A 21871-nucleotide genomic window follows, 5' to 3' on the forward strand; every position below is an offset into this window, starting at 1 on the left:
TATCCCTTAGAGATGCTGTTAGGATCCTACATTACTCTTTGGAATTAGGGCATCTTCTTTCTTCTTTACTTTTTCCGCATTAAATTAAATGCGCCGTCCCTCTCTCTTTATAAATAAGAACATGGAGCCTGCTTACGCCTTCACTCCTTTGAAATCTCCGCTGTGTATTGAAAATATCACACTAACCCTTCTCGTCTGCTCTCATCCTTCTCCAATCTCCGAACACTCTCTGTAAGATCTTCGCTTTCTACTCTTGAATCTCTCTATCTATGTTTTCTTTTTGTCTTTATTTGGTTCTAGGAGTTTGATATCAGTATGAACATGTGATTCTGAGAAAATTTTTGGTTTGTTGATTTTGTTTTACATATCATTTTGCCTGACTAAGTTCTCATACAACTATGTATGGGGGTACTTATCATGGTGGAAAAATGGAGCAGCTATGTATGTTTATTTCATGTCTTAAGCATCTCCATTAATTCTAAAACTCTTTTATCAAATTTAAATTTGATGAATTTTTTGGTGACAATGACCTCAAATCATGTCATCAAAATTGTATTAAATCAAAATTTCACCAAAATTTTCATCAAATCAAGAAAAAAACAAGGATTTATTTATTTATTATTATTATAAAAAAAAAAAAAACAAAATTTGATGAAAGAAGCTTTTGGGGATAAGCTTGAAATTTTAAAAAAGATTTGATGAAAATTTTAAGTGAGGATTGGAGCATTTGAAATTTTCGCCAAATCAAGTTTTTAGTTATATTTGATGAAAAGTTATTGGAGCATCCCATATCAAAAGTTCTTAACCAATTTTGTACCTAAAATTTGATGGAAAAAAGAAAAAGAAGAAAAAAGATGAAGGATTGGAGATGGTCTTAGAGCCTAATTTAATTTTTTGGGTCAGTTATGTACCCCGTGGCCACTTGAAAAAAATTTTGGTCTTCCTATTTTTGTATAAGAAAAAGTAGTAAGAACTTTACTGTGAAGTGGATTACAGCCACATAAATCTGTCATGACCTGAACAAGAATTTTACACGGGAGACCTGAAGTGCAACACTTGAAAGAAATTAGGGTCTGTTTGGCATAGCTTTCACTTTCTGTTTTTATTGTGTGTTTTCAGGAACAAAAATAATGAAAATGTTGAAAATACCCATGTTTTATCATTATTCATAAAAAATGAAAACCCATGTTTTCACATCGCTTTCATTTTTATCTGAAAATCAGTTTTCAAAAATTCAGGAAGCAACTCAACAATGCATCCTTAAAATGAGTTGTTTTCCGAAATCTTTTTCGAAAATGGTTTTCAAAAATGGTTTGTCAAAAGAATAATAAAAACCCCATTTTTTAAAAGATCATGAATTTTGATAAACTTTGTCTACCACAACATTTTTACAATATTCTGTCAAAAATTGATTTGAAATAGTGATTTATTCATTTTGTTTGAACTTCCTTGTGGTGTTGAAACATTTAGGATACTCACATTTCTACCTAGATTATAAAATATTCTAGGGACTTCTAGTTTGTAGTTTGGAATAGTGGTTTTGAACTCATTAGGAAAAGAAAGAACAAGAAGATGAATGTGGTTTTGAAATGGGATTGGGACGGTCACCTAATAAAGGAAGGTTGCAGCAGTTGAGCTTGAAATTGAGTTTCTTAATGGATAATCTCAACAATTTCCAATATATCTAGTTCAGAAGTTTAAAGTAGTCTATTATTATTATGGAAGGTTTGAAATCTCAGGATGATAAGCATTGTATTATGTTTTTTTGATAGTTCTGCAAAGCATTAAAAGACTTGTTTCTCCTTTAAGAATGAGCTAAGGGGCCTTCAACTTGCTCAGACATTTAAATGTGCACGACTTTTTATGCATGATATAAAATAGTGTGTGAGATTGTTGCTATCAGTTGAATAACATGGAACCTAGATTGAAGAGCAGAGAACCACTCGCTTTGCTTCTTCTCACAGTGTTCCGACAACTATTGCCTTGTTGTTACAGAAATGGATGGTTAAGTTCCATTTCCTTGTAAATTATGATGAGGCAACATATTAATGGCGGTATCCACTAACATTCAACTTCAACTTTTGCTTCAAGTTAGTAAGAAACATACTTCAAGAGAAAATAAGATAGGATGTGAAATAGCTCTCGAATTCACAAGCTTACTATTGAAATATTTGGATGAAAAGTAGGTGCTATTTGCATTGGTGAGATTTAATTTTTTTTCGTGTGAATGGTAATTAGGTGATAGTTGACCTTGCCAGATTAAAAAATGGGGGAAAAAAGTATGAAAGAAAACAAATTGATTGATGAAAGTAGTTAGTGGTTCATTCTATGTGAATTCATTTTTGGGTAGTCTCTTCTGTTATCAGAATTGTACAACTCATGATACATATTGCACGATTTAGTTCAATACACAAATCAATCGATTCGTATTTAGGGGGTCAATCAACGAAAGCAAGAAGCATCAGAATCATATGATTCACGATGTGTATCACATAATTCAATTCGATACACCAAACAATCAATTCAGCTTTATCCGCATATTTTTATTTGCAAAAGGAATATTTTGAAGGAATCAAGTGACATGTTTGAAAAGTGTGGTGATTTGAGTATGCTGGGCCCTTTGAGGTGAGTATTTGGATTACTTGAAGAATAGAATTGAAGTCTTTTGGAGTTTTAAGGTTTTTGTATCCTAACTTTTGGGAAAAAAACACATGGAGCCTAGATTGAAGAGCAGAGAGCCACACGCTTGCCTCTTCTCACAGTGCTCCAACAGCTATTGCCCTGGTGTTGCAAAAAAGGATGGTTAAGTTCTATTTTCTTGTAAGATCTCCTAACAAGGGAACATTGTAATGGTCTATATTTCAACAACTTATTGGCTTTATCTTTTACTTAAGGTGTGAGGAAGCACAGTCTGACTTGCTTATTCTTTACTTATAGTTAGTTTTGTGTTTTTCCGTTTTTCGTCTTCTTCCACCCAACTTAAGCCTCCACATTTTTCAATCTAGGCCTACCACTTGTTCTATCACAGGAATTAGAGCCCCTCATCAGTTCAGAAGTTCAAGATGAGCGGGAAGGATTTATGTAATGCATTTGTGTATAGAATCAAAATAGAATAGAAATATTTGAAGAGACTGAGTTTCTTTGAGTATGAAAATGATAATTGTGTCATAGCTTTCTTGCTAGATATGTGAAGAAGATAATACTATATTATTTGGAGTTTTCCCATTATATTATGAGATCTTCTAAAAGCTTGAAGTTTATTACAAGGAATTGTGATTTTGAGCTTGGATTGCCAGCCAATATAGTGGTTCGCAGCACCCAATTTTGAAACCTGGTTTGTGATTTTTAATCTCATTATTCCCTAGTAAATATAGTCAATTGTAAAATAAATATTTGCAGAAATGTTTGAAATATCAGGACTGGATTTGCCATTTGCTTTAAATGTCTAGCAGGTTTTTTTTAGGTTTATCTACCCATTAGCTGAATTTGATATGGCCTATAGGGACCTCCATCCCAATATAAACACAGCAGTCTGCACTGCAAATTCACAACGTTTTTGGTGTTGGTTAAAAATTTTAAGACTTTGCATTGGTTGGTACAAACATGGAGCCTCGAGTGAAGAGCTAAGAGCAACTCGCTGGCCTCTTCTCATAGTGCTCCAACATTTAATGCCTTCGAATTTTAAAGATGGATGGTCAAGTTCTGTTTTCTTGCAAATTCTGACAAGGCAACATAGTAATGGCGGTAGAAGGCCACTTTCTTGCCTACTCTCATGAAAATCATGACATTGATTTTTCTTATCATGACATTGATTTTTCTTATCATTTTGGGGATGTTTAATTCTTTTTGCCATTTTGATCAATGTGGTTTGTGTACAAAAATTTTGATACATATTTACTTGTGTCCAGGAAAATATGTCAACCGCGATACTCCCCTCTCACTGCATGTTCAGGAGTGCACCCCAGACCCGAAGTGCCACCAATGCCTTCATCAAGAGCACAAAAACGTCTCTAGTGTCTGTAAAGAGTGTCTCTAATGCCTTTGGCTTGAAATCTTCCTCAGGCTTTAGAGCATCTGCTATGGCAGTATACAAGGTCAAGCTGGTTGGTCCAGAGGGTGAAGAGCATGAGTTTGAAGCCCCCGATGATGCTTACATCTTAGACTCAGCTGAAAATGCAGGGATTGAGCTGCCCTATTCTTGCAGGGCCGGTGCTTGCTCGACTTGCGCTGGTCAGTTGGCGTCGGGTACTGTTGACCAGTCTGACGGATCTTTCCTTGATGAGAACCAAATGAATCAGGGTTACTTGCTGACTTGCATTTCATACCCAACTCAAGATTGTGTCATTCACACTCACAAGGAAGCTGATCTTTACTGAGTTTTCTTCATATCAGCCCTCTGATTTGGTGCAAGAAAAGGCATTGGATAGGGCTTCAAACTTGTTATCTAGATTTTCTTGGATTGCGATGTCTTGAACCGTTGGTACTCTTTTGAAGTAAATCAATCATTTTTCAACCCCAAAATGCTAGTCTTCTTCACTTTCTAGCTTCTTTTCTTATTTTTGTATCATATGTATCCGTGCTTGATTAAAGAACATATATATATCCTTTTTTGTTTTTGTTTGATTAAAGAGGCAAATTTTAGCCATCCCATTGTTGTCATTATGAAGAAAAGGTTCTATAAAGCAAGGAGCTGTGGGATAGATATTACATAATACGACATTGTCCTACAGAAAGAGTAGATTTGGTGAATTTGCCTCGCAGTATACACGAGAGAGGTTGATTTGCCAGTTATGCCCACAAAGTGACCTACAATCAGATACAAGAGGTTGGATTCAAGGTGGAGTGGAGTTAGTGGAAGATAACAATAGAAATGCAGCATGAGAGTTAATTTCCAAATCAAGAACATGGTAACTATACTCCCAAACTATTAATATTCCCGTGCATGGCTCTGTTACCATATCAGTACCACTGGCAATGCATTGAACAAACTGAGAATCCAATGCCCAAGATGATTTTGAAAGACCCCTGCAATACTAGCTCTGCCTGGTTGACTGAGAGCACAACCATCTGTATTGAGTTCAATGGATGGAGGGTAAGGGGGGACCAATCCAAACAGTGTGGGTCTGTCTCAAGGTTTCTGTAGGATAGGCCAGAAAGTAGTATTCTGTTGCAAATCGAATTCTCAGTTTAATTTGGTATTGAGGAATGTTGCACAGAGATTGAATAAGCTAGAGTTGTGAGATTAAGGTGTATGCAGGCATCTTGCGGTAACTGGTAAAAATGTTGAAGAACCAATGGTGGTGGGACATGGGTCCATAATGGTGCGAGCCCAGATGCAACACTCCAAGGCTTTGAAGGGGGTTTTCTATAGCATGGCCACAATAATGGCATAAAGAGGAGTGTGTGTTATGGAAGCATGATTTAACAAGTATGCAATTATGCACACACCACCAAAGGAGATAAGTTTGAGGGGCATTTGTTGCTCGAAAGGCAGTTCCAAGAGGGGGAGGGAGTGTTATCTTGGAGAAACTTATAAGCGGATTTGAGAGTGCAGATGCCCAAATGTGAGGGCAAAGGAGGGGTGCCCTCACTATTTGAGAAGAAGGAAAGTATTTGGATTTGAAGGTTTGGGCCCAAAAGGTCTGGGTTCAAAGTCTCCACGTGAGGTGCAAGAAATGGGCTAAGTTGTGTTGTCACAAAGCCGGTAAGCCCCAGCCCACCCATGTGTTTGGGGGGAGGTGATAGTTTTCCAAGAAATGGCATACCATTTAGCATGGAAAATGCTACTACCCCCAAGGGAAAGAGCTGGTTTGTTTATCTGATGGGGGTTCACCTGTTTTGAATTTATGAAGCTTGAATGGTACCTCAATTTACTCACCTGAAAGAAAGAAAGGAAGAAAAAAAAAAAGGGAGTTTGTTTTTCTTGGTTTGGTGAACCTTTTTTGACTTTGCTACAAAAATGAGTAAACGTAGCATTGCTGGTGAAACAAACAATGTCAAGAAATTTGACAAAGTGAAGATACAGCTGCCTACATGCTGTTGGATTTTGTACAGCAAACTTTTACCATAAAAAAGGCTGCAATGGATGAAGATGTCTCGTACAGGACCTAACCTCAACTATAAATACCCCATTTGGTTTGGGGGAGTTCTAAAAGCATCGAAGAAGAGAAGAGAGCTACTCAATGTGTCCCCCAAGTTTGGGCAATAACTGGAGAGTGTTTTTGTATTTCTATCTATTTGGAGAGTTTGTGTATATACCCATTATTGAGTGGAGAGGGTTTGTCTACTCACAGTTGAGTGGAGAGAGTTTTGATGGAATAAAAGTGATCGCACCATAATTCGGTGTGACTAGCAAGTCATTTTCAAAACATTAGAAATCATCAGAATTACTTGAAGTAATTCATTCTGACATTTGTGGCCTTTAAAGAACTAAGACTTATTGAGGCATTAAATACTTTATTACTTTCACTTATAATTATTCAATATGTGGACACATTTACATTCTTAAACACAAATCAGAGGCACTTGAAATTTTAAGGAATATAAATTAGAGGTACAAAAGTAACTTGGTTGGTTCATTTAAAACTTGAATAATGATAGAGGTGACAAATACGAAGCTATGGATTGTTTATGTAAGGAAAATGGCAAAAAACATTTGTTTACAATGCCATACACTCCACAACAAAATGAGATTGCAGAAAGACGAAATCAGACTCTTATGGAAATGACAAGGTCTATGATGACACATGTTGATCTTCTTATTCATTTTATGGGAGAAGCCTTGTCAACCGCTGCGTACATATTAAATAGAGTTGAAACAAAAGTCAAACCTCTAACTCCTTATGAACACTGGAATGGTATTAAACCTAATATTCTAAATCTCAAAGTTTGGGGATGCAAAGCATATGTACTTATTTCCAAACATTTAAGGGATAAATTGGAAAGTAAAACTTGATAATGCAAGTTTATTGGCTATGTCGGAAATGGGAGTGGTTATCGTTTTTACCATCCCAAACCTGGATTAATAGAAAGTAGAGATGCTATTTTTCTTGAATCCATTGATCTTGTTACTCCAATTGAACAAATTGAATTGCTTTTCAAGGTATCTCGAGATTCTTCTCTCCTTTATTTGTCACAAGAGCCACAAGTTCTCATAGATTAACCTATTAGTAGGAGGAAAAGAAAACAAAGTGACATTGTCGAATACTGAGATAAGTGGGAGTAAGAGAGTAAAACGTTCATCTACAGTTTTGAAAGACCATTATGTTTTTCAAGTTGAAGAACTCAATAACTTAGTAGATGATCTTACTAGTTACGATGAAGCAATAAGTAACAGTGACGCTACTGAATGGCTTCAGGCAATGAATGAAGAATTTGATTCGATCAAGAAAAATGATATTTGGGAATTAACTGATCTCCCAAATGGAAGAAAAGCCATTCGTTGCAAATGGGTTCTTAGAAAGAAATTCAAAGTAGATAAAAGTTTGGAGAAATACAAGGCAAGACCAGTAGCCAAGGTATTCACTCAACAACCTAGAGTAGACTTCGTAGATAAGTATTCTCCTGTTGCAAAATTTGTCTCAATAAGGATTCTAATGACAGTCGTAGCCAGGATGGATCTGGAATTGCATCAGTTAGATGTTAAAACATCTTTTCTCAATGGAGAATTGAAAGGGGAAATTTATATGATGCAACCCGATGGTTTCCAAATCCAAAGTAACAAAGATAAAGTCTACAAGTTGAAAAGATCCTTGTAAGGACTCAAACAATCTTCAAGACAATGGTACTTGAAATTCTACCAAGTCATTTTAGAAATGGGCTATGTTGTGAGTCTATTAAACCACTGTGTTTATATCTGGAAAAATGATTACAAGTCAGCAATATTATCTTTGTATGTGGATGACATATTGTTTGCAGGAAATTTTCCAGATATGATTAAGAAAATCAAAACTTTCTTAGCATCTAGATTTGAAATGAAAAGTATAGGTCCTGCGACCTATATTCTAAGAATTAGAATTTCAAGAGATAGAAATTCAAAGTTATTATATCTAGATAAAGAAAAATGTTTGGAAAAGGAGCTCAAAAGATTTAATATGGATAATTGTAATTCTTTAAGCACACTTGTTTGCAAGGGACAAAGTCTTAGTAAAAGTATGAGTCCTCAAAATAAGTCTAAAATTGAGGAAATGAGAGATGTCCTATATGCTCAGGTAGTAGGCAACCTAATGTATGCTATGACAAGCACAAGGCTTGATATCTGTCATGCAGTAGGATTGGTAAGTAGGTTTCAATCCAATCCAGGTAAGGAACATTGACAAGCAGTTAAAAGAATATTCAAATATTTAAAAGGTACCAAGGGTTTAAAATTATGTTTTGGTTTGTGTGATCTAGAAGTAAAAGGATACACTGACGCAGATTTTGTAGGAGATGCTGATAATAGAAAATCTACTAGTGGTCATGTATTCTTGTTTGGTGGAACAATAGTTTCTTGGTTAAGTAAGAAACAGAGTTGTGTTGCAAAGTATACTATGGAAGCTGAGTACATAACTTACAACACAATAGTTAGTAATGCAGTCTGGATAAAGCAATTTGTTGACAGTTTACAATTAGGTATCCTTGCCAGACTGGTCAATATATTTTGTGACAATCAGTCGATCATCTCATTATAAAAAGTGGAGCGAATAGCTCTAAGGGAAAGCATATTGATATAATTTATCACTATATTCAGGATATAGTGAAGATGGGTGAAATTAAAGTCGACTATATCCCCTCAGAAGAGATGGTGGCCGACCATATGACCAAAGGGTTGTCTCTAGAAAAATTCAGAGAACATGTAGCTAATATGGAATGTGACTTTATCTTGCATGGAAACATGTGCTTGGTCAAGTAATAAGGTAGAGGAACTGACAAGGTACAGACAACATAGTTAGCATGAGATGTAAAGTCCATGATGTGCAACATGCTAACTAGACGATGTTGTTTGCTTGATCAGCAAAAAGTCACTAATAAGGTGTGTTAAGGAAAACCTTTAGGAATGGGCCTTAGAGGAAGTATTTAACAATAATTTCGACACAGGTCGAACATGAGAAACGTATGCAGCTGAAGTCATCAATGGTGATTGGGTATGGACTATGAACCCAACACTGAAAATTGATACCGTTCACTTGAAATATAGTTAATTGAAGTCATCTGGTGTGTGTTGTTAGTGGGAGAACACATTCATACGGATGCAATCAGATTGGTGGAAAACACTTGCGCACGTATGGTCTAGTTACAATTGGATGTCAATCTACGAGGTAAAGTCATAGATGAAAGTTGGCATGAGGCAAAAATATTGGTTCCAAGGTAAACATGCTTAACTCCAGTTTGTTTCCTCATAATGTTGTGATCAAGGGAGAGATGATGGAATGAAAGTGATCGCACCATAATTCGGTGTGACTAACTACACCCAAACATTTTCTATATGTGGTGATATACCTTTCTGCAAGAAATAGAGAATAATTTGGAAGTGGAATGTTTGAATTTGAAACGCCAAGTGACACAACCATTGGTGAAAGATTGTAGTAAAACATGGACCATTACCAAAGGTTGCCATGATGTATATAAATACCCATGGCAGTGAAGTTGAAATTCACTTCATTATTACAAAACTCTCTCATTTGCTTTATTCTCGGATTGTTGATTTTTTTGTGTGCCCTCACGGAATCATCGATCATTGCCATTGTTAATTTATCTTACAAGTTTGTGAGTACATATTGTTGAGTAGAGAGTATTTTTGTTGTGTACTCATCATTTTGATATAGCAGTCGGTTGGATGCTAATGATCTCATTGATTTTGCCAAGGGCATTGCTAAGGCAACTTTCTCTTTCATATATCTTTTCTAATTATTAACCAATCATTTCTTTTACACATCACTAGGTCTAAAAATTGAACTTGTATATCATTTTCCTATTACTAATAAGAGACTCTTGAGTGTTTAGAGAGGAGTAATTTAGACACTGCTCCAATGAATACTGACTGATAATTGCATCACTGTCATTAGCACTTAGGCATTGGGCTACACAGATTATTTACCACCTAAAAAAGCGCACACAAATGAGAGACATGTAAAGTGGGCCAATTGAGAAAGCTATAGGTACATATGCCCTAGAAAACAGAAGACATAAATTTTTATGGCCCAAAAGCAGATTTGGTGAAGCTAAATTCAAGGGGTCAAATATCCACAGAAGGTGGAATAAGAATAAAGTACCTTTTCTATTGGTAGGCTTTTAAAAAAAAAGTTCATATACAAAGCTAAATCTGAAATGTGCTTTTGTTTTTTCTTGATTCTTTGGTGGTGATAGAATGTGATCTACTTTAGCTATGGAGATGCATGGAAAGGCAATGTTCTGGAAATTAATAAAGTGGGTTTTTTTGGGGGCCAAGACTCAAGACTTTGTGCTTGGTTTTCCTAGAAGATTCTGCATAGCACCATCTTACTACACGGGCTCACATGAACAATTTTATTAGGGTAAATTAAGTTGATCTCTCCTAATATTTTACATTGAATTCACTTAAAGTTTTTATTCACTTTACATTTTGTTCTCTTTTTATTGTCATGTATCTTTTTTACACTGAGATATATACTCTTCTTTGTTTATCTTTGTTGTTTCATATTATTTGTATTAATTTCTGTTACTTTAGTTTTATTAAAAAGAAGATTAATGTAATTATACTGAAATATGCATAAATAAATAAAATTTTACAAATTTATTGATAAGACTTACTATTTAAAAATCTTTTCTATCTATATATTTGATGTTAAATATTGTGACGGATTTATGCGATCCTCTCACTCAAAATTTTAAGGACTTCACCCTTCAACAAAAAGAAAAAAGAGAAGCTAGTAATAAAATAAATAAACTATAAAGGGGATTCCTCTTTTTTCAAGGTGCCTCGTGTCCTCTTTAGATATAAAAACAAAATAAATTAAAATGATATTTATTAGAGAAAATTATTGAAAAATTTAAGGTAAGGAAAATATATGACATTAGATACGGTAGATATTTTTTGTTAGTAAGAGATCTACTCTTTTTGAAATAATTTGGTGAGAAGTCCTAGAAGACATTTTATTTTTAATTTTACCCTTTAATTTATCTGTTGACTTTTTTCATTTGTTAACTTTTTGTTGACTATCTATTTAAATTCTTATCTATATGTTCAATTTTTCCTCTATCTGTTCAATTTTTTTGTCCATCTATTCAAATTCTTGTCATATATAACCTATTTGTTGAAATTTCTATCTGTGTAAAATTTTATCTGTTGAAATTCTTGTCTTATCTTTTCCTATCTGTAAAATTTTTTGTTTTAATTTTTTTTATCTGTTGAAACTCAAACTTATTTTTCCCTATCTATTGAATTTTGCAAGCCTATTTTTTCCTATATGTTCAAAATCTTCGTGTTTCTCTCTCTATTTAATTAAAATCTGTGGATTTCTCTATTTATCTGTTTAAAACATGTCCTATTTTTCCTATTTCTTGAAATCTATCTATTGAACAGATCCAATACAAATTCTTTCAGGCCAACTTGTTCATTATGTTTCTTTTAATCATTTGCAATATGTTTCATCATCATCATCATTATCATCATCAACAACAACTAAGAAATTTGTGTAAAAATAGTTTATTGTGCTACAACTAAAACCACAACAATCAATCATCTATTAACTTGTGACCTAAGCATTGAGAATAAAAAAAATTAATTAGATTAGAAGAACAATCTGAGAATGAAGGTTGTTTTTGTTTGAGCTTGTTTCCAAATCTAGATCTAGAACCTAAATCTGGAAAATGAAAACCCAAATCATCTCTATGAAACATGTATATAAAAAGATCTAGAAAATTAAGACACACACACACACACACACACACACACACACACATATATATGAATAGATAGCAAAAGAGAAGAGGAGAAGAGAGAGAGAGAGAGTAGAGGTGTTGGTGTGGTGTAGACACTTTTTTTTGATTATCTGATGATGAAAACAAGAATGTGTTTATCACATAATTCTCAGTAAGAAATATGAAATTTGTGTTTCATTTGCAAACCTAAGTTTGTTTTGGCCAAGTGTTTAAGTTCCATTCAAAACTTTCCTTCAAAACCTTCTTTCTACGCTTTGTTTTAAATATTTTCGTAGTGTTCTGAGGCTCACTTTTAAACTTCAAAATGAAATTTTTTCTGAGAAAATTAAGCAAAGAACAGTGTGGAAATAGGAGAAAAGGATGTTAATTATGTCGAGAAGTCCTGTTTTGTGCAAAATAGTCAGCAATGACCAAGCTTTTTTGGCTGCCAGCCACTTAATTGGCCAGCCGGCCAATGTTGGCCGACTGGCTAATTTGTCTAGGAGTAGGGCAGTTTCAATAGAATTCTTGTTGAATGCATGTGGGTTATGCCTATTCCAGTTGTTTCTTGACAGATTTATACACAAGATACACTCTCACTCCGTCCATTATCCTCCAATGTCAAAAGGGAGATTGTCATATTCCCAAAAAGTGGCATCCATTTTCAACCACCCTTGTCATCTCATCAACCTTGTCTCCCACCTTGTCTCCTAACTCCTTGATTGAGCCTGCATTTATTATCTATACAGAGGATTAGAGATGTAATTAAAGAAAGGAGAATGAACTACGAGAAAAAAAAAAAAAAGAGATAGAGAGAAAAAGAGAGAGCCTTAAGTTTTTGAGCCAAAACACTTCCATACACTGATATACAATTTTCCATATATCAAAACCATTCTAGAAATTATGTGAGAGCCATATTCTTGAGCCTTAATCCAAAAGGGAGTGAGTGTTGTTGAAATTGAGAAAAGTAGAGAGTTGTATAACACCCCCATACACTGTTAAACCACCCAAAAACACCATTCCAAATAGGAATTTTGAATTTTCAAACTGAGAATTGAGAACACACTTCCTAAGCTTGAGGGTGATCAAAAGGAAGTTTAGAAATCAAATCCTTCATTTGCACACTTTTCATTTTCTTTTACCTTCTTGCCTTTTCTTTCTTGCATTGCTTTTATTACTTCGATTTTATTTTACAAGTCTGTTATAAGCTAACTGGAAGTGGTTAGTTGAGTCACTTACATATTTTGTGTTTCTTTTTTTTTGTGTCTTTGAGTAAAATAGTGTTTTCGACCTGGCCTGATTGGCCGGCTGACCAGCTACTTTTTCTTGGACAGAGCCCAACAGTCTCTTGGTGTCGAGCAGAACAGTCTCTAATGGTCTTCGACACCTCCCCGAAGCTTCTATTTTTTATTGTTTTTATTTTGATTGAAGAGAGATTTGGGAGGTTTTAATTTTTGTTGTAATATTTTTCCCTACCTCCCTTATTTGGATTTGTAATATTCAAAGCGATGTAATAATTTCCCGCTCTGCTTCTTTCTATCCCGTTCTTTTACTTGCTTTCCTTACCTATACATATGTAGTATATATGCTTGTCATCATATCCATTCTTTGCATCTATATTTTATGCTTTAAGATCTGGCTAAATTTGCATCTGTAGAGTTAATTGATTATTATGTGATTTTGTGCACTACCTCGTGTTTTGAGATGATTCACATGTGATATGTTAGAAGCTAGATTTGTAGTTGTATTTCGTGAGTGAATTGCATTAGGGCCTTGTATATAGGATCATGCATGTTTTTACTAGCTTTGTTTTGTACCTGTTTGCGGGACGTCGGCAAATATATAAACTTTTATTCTTTAGCATCCCGCTTGTGTGTGTTTTTCTACTATGTTTAACATTCTACCATGTGGCTAGTTGCTTATTTGATATAATTCTATGCATGCCAGTGGATGAAGGTTGTGTTATTTAATTTGAAAAAAAAAAAATAATTTTCATGATTGCACTATTCAAAACACTTTAAAAAAAACATGAAATCGAATTGCTCCAAATTGAACGACACAGTCTATATGTGTTCGCGACACAGTCTATATGTGTTCGCTTCACACAGTAACTTTTAGGATTTACTAATAATCAAAAAATGAACACATAAAGTTAATAAAAATCATATCATGGTTAGTAAAGACTGATCTTCTGATCAGGTGAGCGGGGGTGCTCAATTAATGACCTTTCCTCTTCATACCTAGGGTTTTGAACCAAGCATCCTTGGTTACGACAAACAGTGGCCTTGATACGAGTCATGGGTTTCTTAATTTTCTTAAAATATTAGGCGGCGACTCCTAAATCTGATGACGCAGTCCATTTCTGGCAAAGGTTTTTTTGCAATAAAATGGATTTTCTATAAAGTTGCTAAATCTGGACTCTCATCTATGTTTCACATTGCACTCGTGAGATTAGATCGAAGAAATCAAGGGTTCGAACTATTTAACGTGCGCGAGTATCCCCCGGGCATGTTACAGTTTCTGGTGACTCTGTTGGGATATTAAGAAACCTTGACTCAAACTCTATGATATGATTTTTATTTTCAATTATATGTTCATTGCATTTCATTTATTGGTGCACCTAAGTCTCATGCTTGTCACTGGTTATCCTGGACGGTTATTCGGCCTCGGGCGGATAAATGGACATGGACTCTAATATTGTGGGAGCACAAGCCTTGGAATTGAGATCACCATGTATCTCTTAATCCGCCAGATTGGGTAGGTATATTGATGTCTTGTTGAGGTACCCTTTTGACCAAGACTGGCCTAGTGCATAGAGTATACTCTAGCAACTTCCAATTTAGGACAGGATGCTCTCTTATTCTAGGATGTATGATGCCGTTTGTTTGAATAGTAAAACCCTAGATCATGTCAAAGCTAGGATATGAAACCTTACCCTCTATAGGGGTGTTTGTTCTTTTTCCTGCTATGTGCAATGTATGGGATCTCAGGTTCTCAAATCTGATTAGTTGGTCATTTTGAGGGGTTGAGTTCAGTGTGCATAATGATTAGTTGAGCCGAAATGCTGCTGAAATTTTGATTGGGAGTTCTGTTTTGTTTTTGCTAGGTAGTCTTAACACTATAGCTTCAGAGTGGTCTGATATTTCCCAAGTTTGATGGACTCGCGCTGGTAAACTTAGTAAAACTGCAGATTTGGTTCAAGGATAGCCAGTGTTAGTTTCTCTATCGCTAGCCATAAGAAGTATGGTTAAAACCTCATTATTAGACACCCTATTTTTGATCGCCATTAAGACTTGGGAGCCACTGATTGATCATTCGATGATAAATGTGTACACTCACCGAATGCTTGACTTCCTTAGAAGGAAACCTCAATTTTGAACCTTCAAACCTTGTGCCTTGTTTTGGGCCAAAACAGTGTTTTTTCAGACCTGTGCCTCCAGTGACTTGCCATCCACTAGTGTTGGTTGCTGCCTACTAATGTGGCCTGCTTGCCACTATTAGTGGCCTGCCGGCCACTAGTGTAAAAACATAGATATTTTCTGCCAACTGTCCCCCTATGTGCATGCACCATTCCAACTGTATGTATACAGATAGTTTCGAGATAGGCACATGGTTTTCTATATATAGAGAACCTTCCCTCTTGCTTTCAAGGTTGGAAATATTTAGAAATGAGAAAATATTTTTGGAAGAGCAAAATTCTCTCTCTCGTGCAACTTACATAGCCTTTGCTCAAACACTCTAAACCAAACCTAGAGAGTTCCTTGCTGAGGTGATTTGGGCTTGAATTTTAGCTCTTGAGGCACTTGAGAGTGTGAAATTGGTGGTTTGTAACTCATGGGTTCATTCATTTTCAAGAGGTATACCTTCTAGTGTTTTTGTACCATCGCTATACCACTTGTTTTCCATCTTTTCTCGCTGTTTTGAAGCTATTTGTTACCTGTATTTTTGGGTTGAAACTTGTGGTTTAAGGTCATTTACGGTAGAGGGGTTGATAGCCCTTCTTTGAACCTTGCTTCTAAGGCCTTTGCCCTTGTGTTTCCCACCTTCTCACCATCTTTTTTTGAGCTTTTTACCATTGATTTTTAGAGATTTTTCAGAGGCAAAAATCATGTTTTGAAGTCCTAAAAGTGGAGGGGTTAGCCTCCCTTCCTTGTGCTTGCTTACTAGCTTAACTTGCTCCATATTTTAGCTAATTGTTTTAGCTATTTTTATCTTAATTCGAGCATGATTTGGGACTGTTTTAGGACTGTTTTTAGTTGTTCATTGCATTTAAGCTTTGTATAGCATGCTTGTAGTGTCATGGTCCTCATAGGCTTGGTGGTTTAGGCCTTAGCCACAAACCTATTTGAGTTGATAGGTTTTATTTATTACTTTCCATACTTGTATTCATCTCTAATCACCTCTGTAATCTCCCTAATTTATTGACTTTTTCTTTGTTTGAAAGTTGTTTTAAAATAATTGCTTGTTTAAGCTTGAGATTGAGGCTGTTGTGCTTAATGGTTTAATCCCTTTGGAGGTTCATTACCAACGGCATGATGTCTCTCTCATGCCTAAAACAACTCTTGGTTTGGTACTTCTTTCCATTGGAGGACTTAATCTTCACTTTTGGACTTAATGAACTAAGGAATGGATGGTAATTAAAATGAAGTAATAAAATTGGGACTAAAAGTGATGCAAGATAAAATCAACTTGGGTTTAATCGGACGTTAATTGAACCCTTGAGTCTTGAGTCATTTCATACTCGTTAGTGATTTAAATGGTTCAAGAGTCAATGTCAAACACTTCTCTTGATCAATCCATGATAGGGGGGAGGTTTTTTGTTGGTCTTTTGTTATGCATTTATTGAATTATGTCCCTTGGTTCATAAGTCGTCATGCAATGAAATTGTGTTGATTGATGGCTTGCGAACCAAACCTACCCCTCTTTTGACCTGTTTACTGATAAAGAGAGGCAGGGTGGACAACAGCCCTTAAGGATACTCTGGTTTGTGCTTTGTTTGTCCTCTGTTGCTACAGGAGAGAACCAAAATCAATGGCCAGCAGGCCATTTTTTTCTGGATGGCAACCCACTATTAGTGGCCTGCAGGCCACTGCTTCTGGGTTGTCGGCCACTTTTTCAAGGCAGGCAGTGTCCTTTTTCCAGCAGAGCAGAGCAGAGGAGAGGCTGAGGTGGAAAACAGTGCATTTTTTTCAACTGTGCAACAGAGGTATTCTGGCAGCAAAATAGTGGGCTTTCTTGGGTGGAAATTTACGTACATGTATAAGTATTCCTCATTTTCCAGGGCTGATTAGTTAGAGTAGTTAATTACTTAGCTTAGTCATTTCTTTGGTTGTATTCGTGTAGTTAATTTGTTAATTAATTAGTGTGATAATTAGTTAGTTCCAAATTTGTAATATTTAGCTAGAATAGTTAATTAATTGTGGAGTTGTAATAATTAGCTAGCATAGTCAGTTTATTTAATTCAGTTTGTAATAGTTAGTTAATTAGATAATTAGATTAGCTAGTTCATTTATTCGGATCCTCCTGTGCGAGGGCAAACTTGTAATAATGTGTATGTCTTCCAACCCTATGTCTTTCTCCTTTTTATTTACTTGCTTACGATAGGTAGTTTAGAACATCATGTTTCTTTTAGCATACCCCATGTTTGCATCCACTTGTTTTGCATGCATCAAGACTTGGTTCATCATTCTAAATGCATTGTCGTTTAAATACTTCTTTGAAAAGGTGCTTAAATCGCGTGCTATCAAATTGATTCACATGACATAATTAGTAGCCGAGCCTATTAGTTATATATCGCATGTGTTGCATTAGCCATGTTGCATTAATTAGGAGCATGCATGTTTTCTAATTATTTAGCTTGTTTTGGCTAGCCTTGGAGTACTAGATGAGCATTTTTATTGCTTTAGCATATTTGCATGAGTGTGATCGTTGCCATGTCTAGCATGCTTGCTATAAGGCTAATTACTTACTTGATATTTGCTTGAATGCCTGTGGATAAAGGCTAATTGCTTGAATTGGAATAATTTGAGTCATGTACATATGCGATCACATTTTCAAGTGGTACATATTTGAAACAATTTTCAAACAAACATGAATCAAAGTGTTCCAATTTTTACAAATTAGTCTATACTTGTGTGTGCATCACATAGTAAGTTAGCCTAATAATTGGAACAGGAGCATATAATGTAAATAAGATTCACATCATGATTAGTAGAGGCTGATCTTTGATCGGGAGAGCGGGGATGCTCAATTTATGACTTTTCCCTCTCGTACCTAAGTTCTTGAGTCGAGACAATCTTGGTAATGACGGACACATGGCCTATGGCACGAGTCATGGGTTTCCTAAATTTCCCAAAAAATATTTAGGTGGTGACTCTGTATCTAGCAAAGCAGTCCATTTTTGGCATTTTGATTCAAAATTGATTTTCCAAAGGATTTGTCGGATTTGGACTTTTTGGTGTTTATCTATTTCACATTGCACTTGTGAGATCAAATTCAGAATTGCGGGAGTCCGAACTGTAGGGCTAGTCGTATCCGAAAGAAGCATGAAAAGTCGAGCTACAGTTTTTAGCTACTTTGCTGGGGAAATTAGAGAACTTGACTCGAACTTCATGATGTGAAATTTTATCTACACTTATACGTTCTTTGCATTGCATTTGCATTGGTGCGCATAAGTCACTGTGTTTTTCATCTGCTATTCCTGGATGGTTTGCCGGAGGCTTACCCAAAAGCTTGCCAAAAGGCTCACCAGTTGTGGGCTCTGCCATGTTGGGAACATAGCCCTTGGATCTGGACTACCGCTGTACCGTTTGATCCTCATTTCACTTCTCAGTGTTAGGTGTGAGAGGTATATTAGGTAGTCTTGCTGAGGTATCCTTTTGATCATTCAGCCTAGCTGTATATAGTAAAGCCTTAGTGAATGTTCCAAACTAGGACATAATGCTCACCCAAAATGCAGGATTGTGTGAAACTGCTTGTTTGAAGTAGTGAAACCTAGTTCATGACAAAACTAGGACAGGGTAACCCTACCCCCTCATAGGGTTGTTTTGACTCTCTCTTAATTGGTATGTGCTTTACAGTGAAATTGCACAGGAATGTGCATAACAGTTGCAAATTTGGTATCTATTTTGGGGGCAGAATTCAGTGTGTAGTACAGTCCTACAACCTTGATCATGTCTGTGTTAATAACATCTTAGCTGAGGTGTTGTGCGGTTTCTAATTACTGATCTTTTGCTTTATTTATTTTGCTAAGTAGTTTAAAACCATAGCTTTAGAAAGTTCGAATATCTCCCAAGTACTCTGGACCCGAGTCAGAAGACTTTGTAAAGCCGGGGATCCTGTTCGGGGACAACCTGTGTTCCCACCGGTTACAAGACGAAGGAGAATCAGACAGAATTCACCAGTTCATCTTTTACAGCAGTCATCCCTCGGCTCACTTATGTCCAACCCGGTTCAAGAACAATCATCTACTTTTAGCCCAACACGAGATCAATCACCTATTCCAATGTCACAGTATCCCGCAGTCAGTGTGTAAGAACTGACACACCATCTGCAACAGACCGTTGAGACCTTACATCAGGATGCGGGCCGTCAGGCTGAGGTTACGGCCCGTCAAGCCGAGGTTATAACCAGGCTAAAACAACAGCAACCACAACCAGTTGTGGCCTCTGCATCCCATGCACTTACCATGGGTATCCCAACACCCGGAGCCACCGCTCATACTGCCAATGTTCAAGAAAACCAAGGCAATCCAACAGAGCCAATCCCAGCACAAGCCTCCAAAACCCCTATTTGTCAGACCGAGGCCCCGTTCAAGTTCGAGGTTGACCCAACTGTACTCAAGATTAATAAACTGGAAAAGTTATTCAAGAGGGCACAAGGGGTTAATTCCATCTCGGACATAGAGGATGTGTATACTGATTCTGCAGTTACATTACCAGATCGATTTAAGATGCTGCACATTGATTGATTTGACAGCTTCGGGGATCCGATGGTCCACTTGCATTTGTTTTCAGATATCTTACGGCTGATGGGCTTAACGAGACTACAGAAGCTGTCTCTTTTCGATCGCACCATATCGGGTATAACAACCATTTGGTATATGCTAAGTTGGAAGATTCTGTCAAATAGAATTGGGAAGAGATGGCTGAGGCCTTTGTTGCATAGTATTCGTATAATACACAGATTGGGGTCACAACTCGTGATCTCGAGGCAACACTCCAAGAGCCGAAGGAGGGTTTCTCTGAATTTGTGACAAGAGGGAGAGCTAAAGCCTTAATGATGACCATAAGGCCTTTCGAAAAGGATCAGATCAGGATGGTTGTCTAGAATCTACATGGCAAGTTGTTGCAAAAGATGATTGTCTTACCTCTATTCACATTACAGAACTCCATGAAATGGGAGTGCAAATCGAAGATGCCATGAAGCAGGGGCTTATTACAGAGGAGAAGGAGCCGGCAAAAAGTCTGTTTGTTCATAGTTCTAATGTTGCCAGTGGTAACATAGTTACGAGGCCGTCAGATATAAGTGTTGCCACCACAATCAAGACTGACCCCTTTGCCAACACAAGCTCACAAATGCCATCCAACCCTATCCTATCCCAGAGGACTTTTAACCAACTTTACATGACTTTGTTTCAAGCCATGAAGGTGCTAGTCAAAAAAGGGCACCTCAAACCTTTAGAACCCCGCCCACCTCCTGATCCTCTCCCACCCAAACACAACCTTGCAAAATACTGTGCGTTTCACTAACAGCATAGTCATGACACCGACCAGTGCTTTCGATTGTGTCATGAGATTCAGGATCTCGTTGACAACAAGGTGATCGTTCCACCTCAGAAATTGAACGTAACCACAAATCCACTCCCAGCCTATAATCAAGTCTTCTCACCTCGGAATCTCAACCTGATCCATACACTGACCACCGCTTACGATCACAGCATATATATTACTCCCTCCCACCTGCCAAAATCGACATTGTTCATTCCTGAAGGCACAGATCTGTGCATGATGGACACGTCCAACCCTCAACCCAAGCCTGTGGTGATGAGACTTACAGTGGAAGGGGAGTCGACCTTGGAGGAAGGTACTAGTCCGTTACTAGAGCGTCTTGAGGACTTACCTGATAGGGTGTATGATCCAAGTTGTTACATTGTGTCAACTGGTCAAATCAAGCCTGAATTGGTGTTGCAAACTTTGGTAGACGTCAATGTAGTCAGGGAAGATAGCCTAAGCCAGGGATTGGATGATCTAGCAGAACTCGAGGAGGATTTGGACAACTTGCAGTTCTTTGATGACCAAGATCAAGGAGATGTACAAATCGGGTAGTTCAACCTGAATAGATCAACTGACAATGCTGGATGGCTGAGTGATGAACCAGACAAAGATGATGAAACTAGAATGAAACAAGAGGGAAAAGAAGCTGAAATAGCTGTAGTAGCCGAAAGGGTTGATGAGAAAGGAAAGCTACCGGAGAACGCTGGTGTAGAAAACCCAGCCCAGGAAGTGGATGCTGTGAGCATTGTAAATACTGAATAGGAAGCTACTTTGAGGTAGTTTGAACGAGAAAGAATCGAAGACAGTTAGGAAATTGTGAATTCACAACACCTTATAGGGGACACCTATGATGTAAAGGTGATACAAGCAGAGCCAGACAACTGTTTGTTGGCCGTTGAAGGCGAATGGTGGGATGACAATGATCTGCATCTGGCCCACACTGACGAAGACTGGGGAGATTACCTTCCGAACAATACATGGTATGTCGAGAAAGAAAACCATCTAACAAGAAGTGGGTGGTATTTTAAGCCGCCGCACCTGGATTAAGCAGAGGCGTCTGGAAAAGACAAAGAGGCCGAGAAACAAAAAGAGAAACAACTAGAAGAAGAGGCAGTGTTGAAACAGCTCAAGAAAATTCAAGCTGATATCTCAATCTGGGGTCTTCTCATGGCCTCACGAGTACACCGACAGGTAGTATTGTCGGCAATGGACAAGGCTAA

At 36.9% G+C, this 21871-nt stretch overlaps 1 protein-coding gene across 3 annotated transcripts; it reads left to right on the top strand.

The window, feature by feature from the left end:
• LOC114269295 (ferredoxin, root R-B2) lies at positions 1-6377 on the top strand. Of its 3 annotated transcripts, XR_014350947.1 has the most exons (3): positions 1-231; positions 3909-5092; positions 5149-6377. XR_014350947.1 is itself a non-coding variant. In XM_028210586.2 (2 exons), the coding sequence occupies exon 2, from the start codon at positions 3915-3917 to the stop codon at positions 4374-4376; it is 462 nt and encodes a 153-aa protein (XP_028066387.2). In that variant the 5' UTR covers positions 94-231; positions 3909-3914; the 3' UTR covers positions 4377-4628. The 3 variants fall into 3 exon arrangements, 2 of the variants coding, with proteins under 2 accessions (XP_028066387.2, XP_028066388.2); XM_028210586.2 differs by lacking the exon at positions 5149-6377 and having other exon boundaries at positions 94-231; positions 3909-4628; XM_028210587.2 differs by lacking the exons at positions 1-231; positions 5149-6377 and adding an exon at positions 3222-3334 and having other exon boundaries at positions 3909-4628.
• Positions 6378-21871: the final 15494 nt, after the last annotated feature.

The sequence above is a fragment of the Camellia sinensis genome, chromosome 14, assembly GCF_055761805.1.
Source record: "Camellia sinensis isolate YWXY chromosome 14, ASM5576180v1, whole genome shotgun sequence".
NCBI classification, from domain to species: Eukaryota; Viridiplantae; Streptophyta; class Magnoliopsida; order Ericales; family Theaceae; genus Camellia; species Camellia sinensis.